General features: G+C 35.1%; 1 protein-coding gene across 1 annotated transcript in view; it reads left to right on the forward strand.

Moving 5' to 3' along the window:
• PLXNA4 (plexin A4) overlaps window positions 1–16,060 on the forward strand; it is a 1,088,215-nt gene extending 1,072,155 nt beyond the window's left edge. Inside the window, exon 32 of the mRNA XM_053716394.1 lies at window positions 11,688–16,060. Coding sequence (XP_053572369.1) covers window positions 11,688–11,783 — 96 coding nt within the window. The 3' untranslated portion in view covers window positions 11,784–16,060. The remainder of the gene's footprint in view (window positions 1–11,687) is intronic.
• Window positions 16,061–18,636: the final 2,576 nt, after the last annotated feature.

The raw sequence follows: 18,636 nt of genomic DNA on the forward strand, positions 1-18,636 counted from the left end.
TGGTCCAGCCCCCCCCCGTACTGTATATAGTGGTACTGTATAGTGACACTGTTTACCGCCCCCCATGCTGTAGTAACAAGGTCTGTAATTTGCTGGTTCCACAAACATACACACACACACACACACACACACACACATACATGCATAAATACACACAGTCACATACATACATACACACATACACACACATACATGCATAAATACACCCACAGTCACATACACACATACATACACACACACACATACACATAAACACCAATTTGTAAAACAGAAACACTAACCCCTGTAGTCAGAGACACTAGTGAAGCATCATGTCACACTCACATTATATCAGTGCAGGCAGTGCAGGTCAACGTTTTTTATTGTTAAAAAAAAAAAAATGTAAGCTGGGCCCCCACCCTTGGGGGCCCAGTCGCAATTGCGACCTCTGCACCCCCTGTAGTTTCGTCCCTGGATATATGGTATAAGGTGTTTGACAAAAAAAGAGCTCTAACATATTTAGAGCCTTCAAGCATTACAGATCCCAAGTACAATATGGGCAGTTATTGGATACCACATGCCACTCCTGGTTTAACAAAGGTTAATAGTTTTCTTATCTGCATATATTTCAATCCATAAAAATGGAGTCCATGAATATAACCATGTTGTTAGATTAATAAAGGATTTATATTTTCCTATTTGAGGCTGGATTGAAGTGTACTTTGGAGTTGGCAAGCTCCGGATTCCATGCCTATGACTGGTGCTGTTCCCTTACAATACTTTTATTTGCATATACTCATAATAGGGATAGAAAGATTTAAATTAAAGTGTGCATAGGTTGCATTTCAATTTTAAATAGAACAATTTTTGCAACATACTTCAATTAGCAAAAAATGCTTCTTGTAAAAGCTATTACTGTTTGAGCGGCATATGCACATATGCTGCATGTGACTAGATGATCAGGATTATCAGCCCAATTATCTAAAGCTTTCTGTTCTGCTGAGATTATCTCAGGGGTTTTATCCATCAAAGGACCTTAGTAAGGCAAATTTTAGCTTGAGAGCTGTTTATCTGGTTATGAATGCTCTGGAAGTGTAGAAGAAACACATATTTTACAATATAATACTTAAAAATAAGCCCCAAAGTTTTTCTGTGATCTCTATGTCAGGCACGTTTTTAATTATCAGGCCTCACGTCTGCCAGTGCTCAGAGAGCTGACGGTGGTGTGTTTGAGTCATTCACACCACTGCTCACTCTCTGAGAAACTTTAGTGTTTAAATACTGGTGCATGGAGAACTTACAGCATATGTGTATGATAGAAAGGTAACAGTAACTCAAATAACCACTCCTTACAACCAAGGTAAGCAGAATACCATCTCTGAACACACAGCACATCGAACCTTGAAAAAGATGGGCTACAGCAGCAGAAGACCACACTGGTGCCACTCCTGTCAGCTAAGAACAGGGAATAGAAGATTGGAAATACGTTGCCTGGTCCGATGAGTCTCAATTTCAGCTGCGACATTCAGATGGTAGGGTCAGAAATTGGTGTAAAAACATGAAAGCATGAATCCATCCTGCCTTGTATCAACAGTTCAGGCTGGTGGTGATGATGTAATGGTGTGGGGGATATTTTCTTGGCACACTTTGGGCCCCTTAGTACCAATTGAGCATTGTTTAAACGCCACAGTGTTTCTGATCATGTCCTTCGCTTTATGACTACATTGTACCCATCTTCTGATGGCTACTTCCAGCAGGATAATGCACCATGTCACAAAGCTCAAAACATCTCAAACTTGTTTCTTGAACATGAAAATGAGTTCACTGTACTCCGAAAAGAGCACCTTTGGGATGTGGTGGAACAATAGAGTTGCATCATGGATGTGCAGCCGACAAATCTGCAGCAACTGTGTGATGCTATCATGTCAATATGGACCAAAATGACTGAGGAATGTTTCCAACATTTTGTTGAATCTATTCCATGAAGAATTAAGGCAGTTCTAAAGGCAAAAGGGGGTCCAACCCTGCACTAGCAAGGTTTACCTAATACAGTGGCCTGTGAATGTATATATATATATATATATATGTTGGAAACTAGACATGTGTGATTCGGTTTGGTCCGAATCGAAATTCGGACAAATTTTGTCGAATTCGGAATTCAGATCGATTTGAATTTCCGAATTGCGGCAGTGCCGAATCTACCGAATAAATCCAAATCGATTCGAATTTATTCGGATGGATTCGGATGGATTCGGATGGCCATGTATTACACTAGTATTGTACAGTATACTAGTGTAATACACAGCACATCCTACTTAACAGTGCCCGAAATTCCGAAAATCCGAATCTTTTCGAACCGAATCGAACCGAACCGAATTTCCCACGAATCTGAAAGAATCCGAATGAATCCGAAACGAATTCATTCGATTTCTTCCGAATTCGAATCGATCCGAACCGAAATTCGAATCGGTCCGAATCGGTCCGAACCGAACCGAATTTTTTGCGGCTGCACATGTCTATGGAAACTCTCAATGGAATGAAAGTGTAGATCACATTCATGATAGGTTACAGCAGTGCAACACTTGGCAGGGTCCTCTATGTATTTGTCTTCTATAAATGCTTCCTTTGCTATGTTTTTAGCTCTGCAGAATCTGTTGGTGCTCTACAAACAAGTAATAATAAAAAAGTGTGTTGATTGCAATAAAATGAGAGTTGAGTTTGTAATAATAATATAATATAATTTATACATATATATGTATCATTTAATGCGCTATTAAAACAGACCCAAGGTTAGACCTCTTTAAATGCATGAATAGAAGTTCAATGCTGATTGTCTATTGTTGGGTAATTTAATGTGTAGTTTGGAGAAAAAGAGATAAGTTTTTGTAGAGCTGCCAGCTCATTGATGAACAAAGCAACAGAGACTGACACAGAACATCTGGGAATCCGTAGAGATATCAACATAAAAATTAAGAAAACATATGGCCCTTGTTCAAAAATATGCTTCATAGATACATGCTAATACAGAGACATTCTGAAAATAGTGCATATTGTGTTCGTTATGATAATGATGCTCTGCATACGCCTTGTGCTGCTGAGATTCATCCACATACATAACTAGCAAAGTCAAATCGAACTTGAGAGTTTAAATCCCAAAGTGTTAATGGCATTTCTTCCTTTATAGCAGGATACACCTCATTGCACAGCACAACTCATTGCGCAAACCGTCTGAAATCTAGCAGGATATTCTTCATTCTAATTAAAAACTTACTTAATTATTGGCTGAGGGAAATTAATTGGCTGCTTCAGATTAGTGATATCCTTTTGCCAGCTTGGCTGCTGAGAAAACCAGTCAAGACAGCCTAACACAATTTTCGAAGTGATTTCTTTTTTTTTTTCATACCACGGACCATATCCAGGTTTTTCATAGAATTATACTATTACTGTCTATTAAATTAAAATGTACATTTAGCATCCTAGAGAAGTTGTAGTTCTCATTTGGGGTCCAAGGAAACATAGAGAAATCATTCAAATTATTGTTTTGACCATTATACTTAAATGTAGGTGTTTCTTCTTCATACCCAGAACCTGCATAGTGAGCTAAAATGCTCTCTAGCTAAAATGTGCTTTACTAAAATTCTGTGAGGGACCTAAAAGTACTGACAAGACTCCTTACCAAACCAGAAATGTTTAGAGAATCTGTCCCTCAAAGAGTTCTTCTCCATAGAAATTAATATTGCAAAATTCTCTTTTTTGTTGGAATGTCAGACCAGGCAAAAATGTATCTTGTCCTTTGATTCTCTAGTTTAGATCTAAGTTACTTTTACTGCTTTTATGAGAATCATAATGTGTATTACAGTTAATAGTTAGAGACACTCACCTAGATTACGAGTTTTGCGTTGCGGCTTTTAGTGCCGTAAAGATGGCAATTTCAGCGTAAAAGCATGTAACCGCTGCTATTTGTCGTGTCGGTATAGCTATACTGCAATTTAGCCTGTAACGCAACGTTTTTGGGTGTAGTTTCCATAGAGCCGGTATTACAGGTTTTGCGGTAGGGCTAAAATGCTACGTTATAGCCTATACCGACACGATCCATATTGCCATCTGAAAGCAGGAGTTATGAGTTTTATGTAACAAAAATGTTTCACAAAACTCATAACTAAAATGTTACAAACACCGCCACCATCCCGCATCGCAAACACTATATTAAACCTATTAACCCGTAATCTGCTGCCCACCCACATTGCAACTATTCAATAAAGTTATTAACCCCTAATCTGCTGACCACCCACATCGCCAACACTATTTAAATATATTAACCCCTATTCCCCCGCACCCTGACATTGCCACCACTCTAATAAAGTTATTAACCCCTATTCCGACGCTCCCCGACATCGCTGCCACTAAATAAAGTTATTAACCCCTAAACCTCCGGCCCCTCACATCGCAAAACACTAAATTAAACTATTAACCCCTAAACCTAACACCCCCTAACTTTAAATTAAAATTACAATATAACTTTATTTAAATAAATGAAAACTTACCTGTGAAATAAATATAAACCTAACATTAAACTATAAATTAACCTAACATAACTAATCTAATAAAATAAAAAATACTACCAATTAAAATATCTAAATTACAAATTAAAAAACCTAACACTAAGAAAAAAATGAAAAAATATAAATTACAAGTAAAAAAAACAAATCCTATGAAAAATTTAAAAAATCTAAGTTTACCAAAAATAATTAAGACTAAAATCATAAAAAATAAAAAAACACTAAGATTACAAAAATAAATAAACAAAAATTATCAAAAATAAAAACAATTACACCTAATCTAATAGCCCTATAAAAATAAAAAAGCTCCCCCAAATTAAAAACACCCCCTAGTCTACAATAAGATACCAATAGCCCTTAAAAGGGCCTTTTGTAGGGCATTGCCCTAAATAAATCAACTCTTTTACCTGTAAAAAAATACAAAGTCCCCCCAACAGTAAAACCCACTACCCAACCAACCCCCCTAAATAAAAGCCTAACTCTAAAAAAAAACTAAGCTACCCATTGCCCCTAAAGGGGCATTTGTATGGGCATTGCCCTTAAAAGGGCATTTAGCTCTTTTTAAAAGCCTAAAGCATTAATCTAAAAAATCAGCCAATAGGATGAGAGCTTCTAAAATCCTATTGGCTGTTCAAATCAGCCAATAGGATTTTGGTAGCTCTCATCCTATTGGCTGTTCAAAACAGCCATTAGGATTTCAGAAGCTTTCATCCTATTGGCTTATTTGAATTTGAAGAATCAAATCAGCCAATAGGAATGCCAGGTACACGATTTTGAAACAGCTACCTTGCATTCAACTTCAGTGTACGGCGGCGACTGTATGAAGAGGATGAAGAGGATGCTCTGCGCAGGATGTCTTCAGCTTCCAGGATGGCTCCACACCACCAGGATGAAGATAGAAGGCGCCCCCGGGATTGATGAAGACCTCGCCACCTGGATGAAGACCTCGCCGCCTGGATGGAGATGGATGTCCGGACTTCAGAAACCGTGAGCAGATCTTCTGGGGTTAGTGTTAGGGTTTTTTTTAAGATTAGGGATTTGGGCTTTGAAAAAGAGCTAAATGCCCTTTTAAGGGCAATGCCCATACTAATGCCCCTTTATGGGCAATGGGTAGCTTAGGTTTTTTTTAGAGATAGGATTTTTATTTTGGGGGGGTTGGTTGCGTGGTGGGTTTTACTGTTGGGGGGACTTTGTATTTTTTACAGGAAAAAGGGCTATTGGTAGTTTATTGTAGGCTAGGGGGTGTTTTTATTTTGGGGAAGCTTTTTTATTTTTATAGGGCTATTAGATTAGGTGTAATTGTTTTTATTTTTGATAATTTCATTTATTTTTTTGTAATCTTAGTGGGGGGGTTTCGTTATTTTAGTGTTAATTATTTTTTTAAATTTTTCGTAGGATTTGTTTTTTTTAGTTGTAAATTAGATTTTTAATTTTTTTTTTTAGTGTTAGGTTTTTTTAAATTTGTAATTTAGATATTTTAATTGGTAGTATTTTTTACTAGATTAGTTATGTTAGGTTAATTTATAGTTTAATGTTAGGTTTATATTTGTTTTACTGTAAGTTTTTATTTATTTAAATAGAATTATATAGTAATTTTAATTTAAAGTTAGGGGGTGTTAGGTTTAGGGATTAGTAGTTGAATTTAGTGTTTTGCAATGTGAAGGGGTGGCGGTTTATAATAATAATAATAATTTGCGATTTATATAGCGCTTTTCTCCCTGTGAGACTCAAAGCACTTTACAAATATACCAATATAAGACATAAAAGTTAGGAGTTTCTGAAGGTCAGATAAGCGGACTGAATGCCTGATGGAAGAGGTGGGTCTTTAGCTTTTTTTTAAAAGTCTGTAAGGATGGTGCCTCTCTGATTGTGCACGGTAAAGAGTTCCAGAAAGTAGGGGCAGCGTGGCAGAATGCTCTGGAGCCTGAGTTTGTCCTTATTCTGGCACTGAGAGGAGGAATGTGTTGGCTGACCTAAGTGAACGGGATGGGATGTAGGGTGTCAGGAGCTCTTTCAGGTACTGTGGGCCTTGGTTGTTTAAGGCTTTGAAGGTCAGCAGGCCAATTTTAAAATATGTTCGCCATTTAATTGGAAGCCAATGCAGGGAGTGGAGAACAGGTGTTATGTGGCAGGAGCGAGTTTGATTGGTCAATAGTCTGGCTGCTGAATTTTGTACTGTCTGAAGGCGATGGAGTTCTTTTTTTGGGAGGCCCAAGTAAAGTGCATTGCAGTAATCTAGCCTAAAGGATACAAATGCATGGATTAATGTTGCCATATCATCCAGTGGAATTAAGTGTTGTATCCTGGCTATGTTTTTCAGATGAAAGTAGGCAGATTTTATTACGAAGGTTTTTTTTATTACGGAGCTGTTTAAAAGATAGTCCAGCGTCAATCAGCACTCCCAGGTTTCGTACCTTTGCTGAACTAACAAGTTCAGAGCCTCCAAGCTCATGGCCAGTTGGGTGATCTTGGGATATTTTTGATGCCCGGGGTCCCCTCACCAAGAGTAACTCTGTTTTGTCCGGGTTCACTTTGAGACAGCTAGCATTCATCCATTCTATGAGGTCTGTTAAGCAACTGTTTATGCGGCATGCAGGTTCTGTAGTATCTGGAGCAAAGGAGAAGTAGAGTTGTGTGTCATCAGCGTAACAATGATACCTTAGGCCATGTTGGTTAATGATGTCCCTCAGTGGTAGTAAATAAATTGCGAATAGCATGGGAGACAGGATAGATCCTTGTGGAACTCTGCAGGCCAGTTCTGTTGGTGCTGATGAGCTTGATCCTGATATTACTCTCTGTGATCTACCAGCGAGGAAAGATTTAAACCAGTTAAGGACTGTGCCTCCTAGATCACAGATGTACTGCAAGCGCTCTTTAAAGCGCGTTTATGGGTTAATAGGTTTATTTAGTGGTGGAGATGTGGGAGGCCGGAGGTTTAGGGGTCAATAACTTTTATTATAAAGACGGCGATGTTGGAGAGCATCAGATTAGGGGTTAATAGCTTTTATTAGTTTTGGCAATGTCTGGGGCGGCAGATTAGTGATGTTTAGATTTAGGGTTTATGTTAGGGTGTTAGGTTTAAACGTAACTTTTTTTTCCCCATAGCCATCAATGGGGTTGCGTTACGGAAATTTTTCATTCCGCGGTCGCAGATGTTAGCTTTTTTTTCTAACACTCTCTCTCCATGGGGGGAAAGTGTGCGCGAGCACGTCAAAGCAGCCCTTGGATTTTGTGCGATATGGAGCTTAATGCAACCATATCGCACGCACAAGGAGGCTTTCAGAAACTCCTAATGGCAGGGCTATGGAGGGTGAAATAACGCAACTTTTGTTGCGTTAGTTTCACACTCTGTTTAGTGCAAAGCTCGTAGTCTAGGTGATAGTTAATAATTGTTAGAGAGTACAATAAATGAAGAGGAGTTTAAGGAACATTACACCAAAACTAGTTATTTCATGCTTGTTAAAAACCCCTATATATAAAGATATAACCATGGATAGAAAAATACTACTATGCATGTGCAGATATTTTAGCCTTTTTTAACACAGACATAGGCACTATAAGCCAAGATCAGTGCCATTTCATACTTTAATGCAAGCACTGATGAGTAATTTATGTATTGTGCACTAAGCATAACAACCAATTAGCGGCTGCGCCAGGTGTGCACGGCATTGATTAAACATTAACCAAAATGCTAAGGAACTAAAGTATGATGCTACGGCTACACAAACGAGCAGAGTACAAGAGAGTATGGACAGTGGGTGCACCATCTTGCATCTGGCCACAACTTAGCATCTGAAATGCTACAGGCTGACATCTTATATGTGCCGCAATATTGTAGCTCGCAACATTACCATACCTCCAAACTGTCCTGTATATTGTGCAGTTGTCGCAGGTTTGGGGGCTTGCCCATTATCACTCCCATTTTCAGGGACAGTCCTGTCTCTGCCCTAGACACACCCCTGCTCCACCCAACACACCAGTAGCCCTATACATCCTGCAAAACACTGGCAGGCCTACCAGACAAGTCCCCCTCACCCCATGTACCGTAAACACTCCGGAAAATGTTGGGAGATATGCATTATGTCTCCTACTGGTAAGTATGCAACATGCACTTGCTTGACTGTTGCTTTACTGTCCATCAAGCTTGTGCAGTACAGCATATACACCAATGAGAGGCTGAGTGTGTGCTGAGATCGGCACATTGGGACTGTGCAATAGGTGTTGAAATCTTTGGTTAAAAATAAAAGAAGGATGAGGAATCCTTCTTAAAGACTCTTTATATTTTTAAGTGTGCTACAATAACGTGGATCTACAACCCTACCAATAAAACTCAAACAAATTAGCAAATTATTTGTATGGTAAAGAAAGAAGAAACCTGTTTTAATGTTTAGTTATACCATTAAAAACAAGTCACGTTTATTATGTACACAGAAATAAGAACTAGTCATCCAGCAATGTTTTCATGATGAACACAAAGTGTAATGAAGGTTTTTAAGACTGTTGAAATCAGTGTTGTTACTTGAAGGTACATGTCTTACAGTTAGCAATGCTAATTATACCATGAATTACAATTAAAACATCTTTTATGAAATCAAAATAGAAATGACACAATAATAATGTCTCAGTTTCTTTTTATTTTCAAATTTGCATTAAAACTATTTATAATGACCATATAATCAGTTATTAGTTAATTGTTATTTAAAATGCAATTAAGGAAACTTCTCTCCACATTTCAGAAAAGATTGAAAGCCACATATGGTGGGATTTACAGAAAAGTTGTAATTAATATATTGTGCAACTTAAATACTATAATTATTGAGCTCTGCAGAGCTCGAAAGATGGAAGTATTTCTCCATACTACACATGTTGCTGGTGTATCAACAACTACACAAAGCATTGTGAATGGATTAGTTTTTATTCAAATACTCATTTATATGACTTGAAATATGTCAATTTATATATAAAATGCATTATTGTTTTTAGGGGCATATACACACAATTTAAAATTCTATTGGATTTTATTAGAAACAAGTAATTAGCTATCTTAAAAGTACACATAAAATTAATCTTTTATAGCTATCTTATAAATATAAACAATACAAATAAAAGTAAGAAACAAAAATCCCCATTACAATGAGTTACAAATTATACAGTTCAAGTTCACGGTCTACATGAGTATGGATTAAAAATGATTAACTGAAAATATCCACTCTGGAAGTTTTAGGATAAGAGAAGACTTTTTTCACACATTCAAAACCTACACAATCGTGTGCTCAAGGGCAGCCTCCTACTACATAGTCAAGTATAAGCTACAAAACGCGTCAGTGGTAAGCTGGGCAACAGTAATGTGTTTTTTTTGTTTTGTTTTTAAATAATATTGTGAAATGATGTTGTTAATAGCTAAGTGCAGTTAGTTCAACTTGTAACTGATCTAAAAATGATCTTATTTGTAAATTGCTGAGGATTACTCACAACTCGCTCTGCAGGAAACTGTTTATAGTTTCACATGAATGATTTTATGATAATACTATCAAGCATTAGGAACTCTTTAGCTAAAAGGATCACCTTGAAGTGCGCAAGTTTTGAATGTGTGGAAAAAGCTCTTAGTCCTAACAAATGGAATCCCTGTCTAATATTGTTACAGTATTAGGCTGTATTTATGTATTTGGTTATTTGTAATCCATACAGATGTTGCAATAAACAGTAAATATATGTTATAAGCATATTATTGAGATTATACATCGCCGCCTCCTAGTGCCACCATGTTGAAATCTAGCTTTCACTGTATTCTAGGGCTGACCTGCTTGTATGTGCAGTAACTCTCCTTCAGATACCCAAAGTGTAACCTAGGTTCTAAAATGGCAGCAGCCATGGTTATAGGGAGGTGTTTAATGTACATTTAAAGCTTCCTTTGTTGTGTTTTGTTGCAACTCACAGGGAAAGAACACATTTAAAAAAAAAAAAAGTTGAATCTGTACTAAAAATTGAGAATTTTCGGGCTGTTTGGAAATCAGTTTATAGCACGGGAAATAAAATTGTTATGTATTATGCACATAGCTGGAAATGTCTGCTAGCATAAGACTAGTAAGAATTTACAGAAGATCAAATGAAAATCCAAACTTCTTATTTAATGATTCAGATAGAGTAAACAAAGCTTTCCAGTTTGTTTCTATTGTCAAATTTGCTTCAATCACTTTTTATCGTTTGTTGAAGGAACAGCAGTGCACTACTGGGAGCTAGCTGAATACATTGTCTAAGCCAATTACAAGAGGCATATACAGTATGTGCAGCCACCAATCAACAGCTAGTTCTCAGTAGTGCATTGCTACTCCTGCTCCTTCCTAGGTATATTTTTCAACAAAGGATACCATTAGAACGAAGCAAACTAGATAATAGAAGTAAACTGGAATGTTGTTTCAAATCATATTCTCTATCTGAATCATGAAAGGAAACCTGTTTTTTCATGTCTTTTTAATTATAAACCTTAAATAAACTAATGACACTTTTCCCTGTGACTATTAAATTATGCTATAATTGGTCAATTATAATTGTATTTTTGTTCCTAGACCTGCATTTAAAAATCAACTTAAAGGGACAAAATTAAAATTTCATAATTCAGAAAGAGCTTAAAATTTGGAACAAAAAATCTAATTTACCTCCATTAGCATATTGTACCATTTCCTTCTGAGCATGTGCAGGAGTGCACACTGTATACATATATATTACTCTGTGATTTGCTGATGGCTGTCACGTAATACAGGGGAAGGAATATGGAAGTACATTTTGAAATTTGTCAGAAAATTGTGCTATTGCATTGTCTTTTATTATGCATTTGTTGATTATTCAATTCTACTGTATTTCATGGTTTAAATTATGTCAATTTACAAGAAGTATTCTAATAAAGAACTGTCCTATATAAGATAACGTAAAACTAATTTGGGGTGTTCACAACTAGGTATTATTTACGTATACCAAATAACATGGCCTTTCTAAATCTTATGACAGTATACCTTTACGTTTTTTACAGCATTATTAGTATAATGTCAGGAAAACTATAAACAATGATTCAGCAACACTTTACCTAAATATATACATGATAAGTGTGCCAGAAATTATATAAATGCTTATATATGTATATTATTTTTACAGATATTGACAGCTCTGGATCAAGATGACCAGGCCGGAAAACAAAAACTTGCCTACAAACTAGAACAAGTTATTGCCCTCATGAGTATAGACAGCTGAAAACATGTCCTTCCAGGATACCCTGGGAGGGATAAACCAAGCCGTGCCTCACTCAAGTACGTCATCTATACCAAGTGCAAGTTTTGATTGGCTGGAACCAGGATCTCCTGATCCACTTCCTCTTCTTCCTGCAATGAATCTCATGGATACATAGAAGCGCCCAGTGGAATTAAAAGGAGGACATTCAGTTTGGCTAACATGGGGAAACCAAAACTTTTTGCTGGAGACCTCTTTTCAGAAATAAACAATCAAAATATTAGTATCAGAATCGGAATCTGGAAGGTCTTATCTGCTATGCTGCTTTTTTGTTTCCATTTTTGCCAAAACCTGGTATAGATGGAAATTGAACCCAGTATTATTACATTTTAACTAATTAAATTAAAAAAAAATGGAAACAGTTGTAGGCAGACCAAGGCATTTTTGCTATCCCAACAAGATGACTTGGATTAAACCTTCATGGACAAAAACAGAAAACAAAAGCATGAATATATGAACGTATCATTTTTTTTTTTTTAAAATCTCAGAGTCAGAACAACATTTTTAACCAGTTTAATTTTGTTTTAAAATATATTTTTTTCTGGGAAATACTCATCTGGATACTCAGCGATAATCAGTTTTTATGTCAGTCTCAAAGCAGAAATGTTGTGGAAACTTAAACAAACAGAAAAAAATTGGTCCAGTAACATCTCAGAAAGTTAATGATTTTTAAAGTGAGAGAACTTGTTTTCTAAGTGAATATTACCTGTGGAATATTCTAGTTTAAAGGAGTATAAAGCGAATTCCACTAATAGGTAGGAATCTATATTTCATGGGACACAACAGTGTTATAACACCTCCAACAAATATAGAAAATTAGCTTAAAATGATTCTTGTAAGTGCTCCTTAATGACATCCTTTTAGAATGCTCAAATTGTACTACAAAGCACAGGGGGAAAAGAATATGAAACAAAGACTGATACATTCGTCAGGATTCTTAACCTCACTAGCAAAAGCTGCAGATCACCAGAAAGATATGCTTGATAAAAGCGTCCATTGGCGCCAACATAATAAATAATTTGCATTAATTTGAATATAACATTTCTTTTTATATAAAATCCATTGTATCAATGCTGCCACCTTTTTACAAACGTTCACAGCAATTGAATCTCAATCAGATCTATTACAAGAAAAATCATTTTCATTTTATTGTGGGTTTTTTTTTTCCGCAAGGATTACAAATGATCTGAAAGCTTGGAATACAAACATCTGCTTGCTTGTAATTTGTCACTGCCGTATGGAAAAAGAGCACAAATAATTCAGTAATCTAGCAAAAAAGAAAATAAAAACAAGATGAAGATACTTAGCACAATTTTTAACGGAAATGACAGATGGATAGAATTGTCATATCATATGTTAAAAAGGTCAGTTTATCAGAAGATACTCTGGAGAACTGGCATGCATAACAAATCATTTAAGAAAAAAACATTTGAACACTATTGCAGCTACTTTTAGAGGCTTTGGTGCAAAATAATTCTCTAGGTTTTCAAAAAGAATTTCCGATTCTTTGTTCTGTTGATAAAAGCATAAGCGAAAGTTCCAACACATTAAAACATTAATAAAGATGGAAGCGAATTATGTAGTACAATGAATGTTCTATCTAACATTCTTGATCTATTAAAAAAAATCACGTGTTGACCAAGCTTCTTAAAGTATTCCCAGAAGTGAAAGCATAAAAATAAGTAACTTATTTCACTATACAAGGATGAATTTTTTGTTTGCACAAGCTAAAATTCTTTAAAATCGATTATTAATTTGCGTTGATTTTCTTCAGAGCACTTAAGTCCGTTACGCACCTTGTTTTGATAATTTTACTGATTTTGTTTTGGAATTGGCTTTTGAACTATATATGCTGTTATGCTGACTTTGAAATGTTGGCCACTGTGATGACCATTTTCAGAGAAGAAGAGGTTTCTCAAAGAATTATAGACAAAACCAAAGGTAATGAGGACACAGACATTTCACGGTACAAAGGATTTCTACAAATAACTATCAGAATGAATATCACAAGGACCAGCTAGCTTCATTGCAAAAAATGTGTGGTCATTGATTTTCCTTTGAGATGTCACGCATGAGATTAAAGAAGTTGACTGGTCAAATGTAGGCTTTGCACAGATGTATAGAGAAATCAGAAGTAGACCATACTATTATCTTAAATTTAATTGATGTTAATTTTTGTTTAGATATCCCCCCAATAATTTTCATGGACAACCTAAGAGCGAAACAATAATAAAATAAAGAAAAGCATAATAATAAATAAGTACCTTTAGAAAATGTAATATCTGTGTAGACCATTGTGAATTTCAAAGCTGCCTGTCCAGTCCCCTTTATCATTTAATTTATTTTTGTAACTCTGAGCTCTTCTCTTTGCCTTGAAATCTGCCAGACTTGTGCTGTGAATGTTTAGGGTTTTTACCCTGGAATATCAGAGGTAAACCTTGACGTTCAATTTATTTTTATTGACAAATAGCGCATGTTAATACAGTTAAACAGAGAGAAAATGAATGCCTTGCTGATGATGTGGGTGTGGTTCCCATTTTGCCCCCTTTCCTCTGTTTTTGAGTTAAGTTTTTTTCTATGTTTCTTCTTTTTTTTTTTGTCTGCCTGAAAGCATTGATCTGAGTGGTTTGTAATGTGACTTATCTATGTAAAGGTGGAAACTTTATCAAAGACTGTAAGATGATATTGATTTGGAAAATTAGATCTATTTTAAATAAAGTTAGTTGTTCTCAATAAACCCACTTTATAATGAAATTTACCATGATAGACACAAACCTACAAGCCATTGTGTTATAGAAAAGGTTGAGGTCCTATGTTTAAGCTAATATCAAAGGTACCTTAACTAAAACATTGTTTTTTATTAAGTACTTTTATAAACATGTTTTTTACCTCTTGGGACCTTTGAAGCCTTTTGTACATTAAATATATTGGATACATTTTGGAGAATGTCTGTTAAAATGGAAAGGCATTAAATATAGTTTTTTTTTTCTTTTTATCATTTTCCCATCAGTATATTTATTTCCAAATTTCAAATCCCCTTTGTGTAAAAAAATATCCTTAGACATGTTTTTTTTAATGTTTTAAGATGTTCACATTATGCCAGTTTCCTTTAAATTTTACAAAAAGTTATTAAACGTGGCCAGTCTATGAAATTATATAAATATGACACACACAAAGATAATAATATACAATCATACAGGACTTCACTATACCAAGGAGGATACATTCATTTTAACAGTTTGATCTACTTCTTCTAATCATTGAAGTCTCCTCGGGCAGCTTTTTGAACAGGACAATGTTTTCCACTTTTCTTGCTGGAAATTCTGCTTTTTTTTGATCCCACTATTTCACCAAAACTATCTATTATTTATTTAAATGCGTTTTCATAGGCAATTTTATTTTTTTATTATAATTCAATACTTAATTTTATTTTAATAATTTGTTGCTGACTTTTCTATTGTACACTGAAGCTGCTTTTTATTACATAGGGTGTGAGTGGTCATCTAAGTCTTTCCATTGAGTACATTTTTGACATTTATGATCAGTTCAAGCTGAGTAGGTTGAAAAGTGTTTTCCAGCATTGACAGTAAATGTCTGGATAGTATTTTTGTATATATATTGCCCATGTCATAAACTCGTATTAAGAGGACAGGTGAGTTGACGTGTGCATATAAAATTATTTTAGACAAGCTACATTCTATCGTCTTCCTTAAAAATTCTAGCAATTAAAATTAAATTTATATAATATTCATGCAGTACAGATATGTTCTATTTGTAAGCTCTGCTATAAAGTATTCAATACCTTAAATTAAATTCTGTGGTATTTTTATTCCTGCAAAATGCCTATGCAAATAATCAAACTAGGATTCACATGTATTTGTAACCACAGGAGCCCGGCAAATATTTGTTTTATGAATTAAAAAACATGTTTCTGATAAAGCTTCCACCTATAATAATCATATCCTTAGAGTCCAGTGTTACTGAGAGCCTCAAAGAGATAATTCAATAAAATGCATATTAGAATGGAGGTTTTATTATCCTAGTAAAAGATATATTATTTAAATCAAAAAAGAGTTGTTCAACTTGATAAAGGCAAAGCTTCTGTAACTTTGTTATAATTAATTGTATACCTGTGTATGTAAATATAACGCATTCCTATTTTGCAGTCCAAAACAAAAACAACAACAACAAAAAAATATTTGTAATATAGAATAAAGTTTATTAAAAAATTGTGAAATGTATTATTTTTTTGTCTGATTTTTGTTTTGAGTATTTTATTTGTGAGATTGTGATTGTTTTACACAGTGAACTTATTTCTTTCAATTTGATAAAAAAAAAACTACAGTAATTTAACTACAATTTAGAGAATCACTGAAAACTTTTTTTTTGCAAAAGTAGATGAGATTATGATAACAAAAAAAAGACAACGCATAAACCTGAAGGGTGAAAAAACTATGGGATATTTGCATTACCAGTTTCGGAGTATGTTGTAAGAATTAAGCTTTAAATAGTAAATTTTAAATTAGGCAGTTAAAAAATATATGGGTTAATCACAATTGTTCCTCATTCAAGCCATAGTCTAATCATGTGCATGTCTGGTAGAGTGGGTGCATTATTACCCTCACATAATAGACCTCTATTGGGGACGCACAGCAAAATTCATGTCAGATAACATGTGAGGTCTAAGCCAAACAAGTGCACAAATACGCTCAAGTACTGGCGTTATCATTAACTTCTGTGCTATACTAGATCAATACAATGCTTCACATATACAAGCATATACTTACACACTCTTATAAATACACACATAGACCTACATACACCTTTGTCCCTTTCCCAGACCCCTTGCCACATACAATATCTCTTCTAATCTGCAACAAAACCTTTTATCATTAAAGGGCCATAATACCCAAATGTTTAAACACTTGAAAGTGATGCAGCATAACTGTAAAAAGCTGATTAGAAAATATCACCTGAACATCTCTATGTAAAAAAGAAAGATATTTTACCTCAAAAGTTCCTCAGTAACCACATCCCATTGTAAAGGATTTCTAAGCAGCATTTTAGTGTGTTTGTCCTGGGACATCTTAGGGGATGAGCCTCGTGAACTCTCATATTATTTCACCAATCAGGTAAAGGAAGCTTACTATGAAATCTCATGAGAGTTAAGTCAAATCTCATGAGATCACAGTAAAAGTTCATGACCTCAGCACTGCTGATGCTGATTGGCTGCTGTTCATTTCTTCATTTTTTTTTTTTTACCTGCAGCTGGGAGCAGGTGAAGTATAACTTTTTACACAGAACTTGCTCTGCTGAGCTGAGGAGATTGTGAGGTAAAATATCTTCCTGTTTTTACATAGAGATGCTCAGGTGATATTTTCCTGTCAGCTTTTTACAGTTATACTGCATCATTTTCAAGTGATTTAGCATTTGAGTATTATGTCCCTTTAATTAACTTTGTATTAAAGGGACAAAAAACAACACATTTTGTCTTTCATGATTTAGATAGAGGAACAATTTTAAAGAACTTTCCAGTTTACTTCTATATTCTAATTTACTTTCAGCAATGGATAACAAGAGAAGGAAGCAAATTAAAGAATAGAAGTAAATTGGAAATTTGTTTAAAATTGTATTGTCTAAATCAGGGGTGTCCAAACTTTGCTCTCCAGAGGTTTTGGAACTACATTTCCGATGATGCTCAGCCAGCATTTTATCTAGCTGAGCATCATGGGAAATGTAGTTCCAAAACCTCTGGAAAGTTTGGACAATCCCTGGTCTAAATCATAAATGTCTAATTATGACTTTACTATTCCTGTAAATGTATATCTTAAATCCTATATTACTGTAGCGTTATTACGTGTTTTGTATTGCAAACTTGCAAGCAGTAATGGTTTATTTAATGTATCAAAAAGTGTAACATTTTAAAGCGATATTTTGGATTACTCTTTAGCGCAATATTTAACTCTCCATGTGCAGTGCAAGCGCAATGAGCGCACTAATATAACTACCTGCGCTATTCATTAAAAGTATAAAGATAAAAGATAAAAATGTTTTGGACTTGTTTGTGTTTTGGTTACATGCTCAAACATCCACTTGTAATACCGGATTGTAAATTATTCTTTTGTAAGGATGAGAATAATATAAGGTACCTTGCAATATTTATTATCCTCCACTTGCAATCACAAAATACTTCTTTCCATAATAGCCCTCAAACACAAAAATAATACTTCTCATAAACATCACCGTCATTATCTGCATCTCTTGATATTGAAATAAAAAATTGCACACAATTAAAGAGAAACAGAATGTTGATATTAGGGATTTAATGATTACCTCACAGGTTGAAAGGTCTACAGGGCATATTTATCAAGCTTTGTATGGAGTTTGAGACCCCTTGTTTCTGGAGAGCCTTCGGGAAACAGAATTTATTAAGAAGTTATGAAGCTGCGGTCTAAAGACCGCTGCTCCATAACTTGTCCGCCTGCTCTGAGGCTGCGGACAGAAATCAACCCAATCAAATTCGATCAGATTGATTGACACCCCCTGCTAGCGGCCAATTTGCCTCGAATCTGCAGGGGGCGGGATTGCACCAGCAGTTCACTGTTAAATATGCCCCTATATGTTGACTGAGCCATTTTAATGGTGCTTAGTGATGATGATAATAGGGGGGAATGTGTATTCAACTAATGCAAATGTTTCTATATATAGTTTTTATTATTTGTAAATGCTTGATCAACTAACTTTAGTGAATTGGTGCCGAAGTAGGTAAGATTACAAATATTGGGGAGACATTCTAATAATAATGTACCACTATGGT

The sequence above is a fragment of the Bombina bombina genome, chromosome 6 (assembly GCF_027579735.1).
Source record: "Bombina bombina isolate aBomBom1 chromosome 6, aBomBom1.pri, whole genome shotgun sequence".
NCBI classification, from domain to species: Eukaryota; Metazoa; Chordata; class Amphibia; order Anura; family Bombinatoridae; genus Bombina; species Bombina bombina.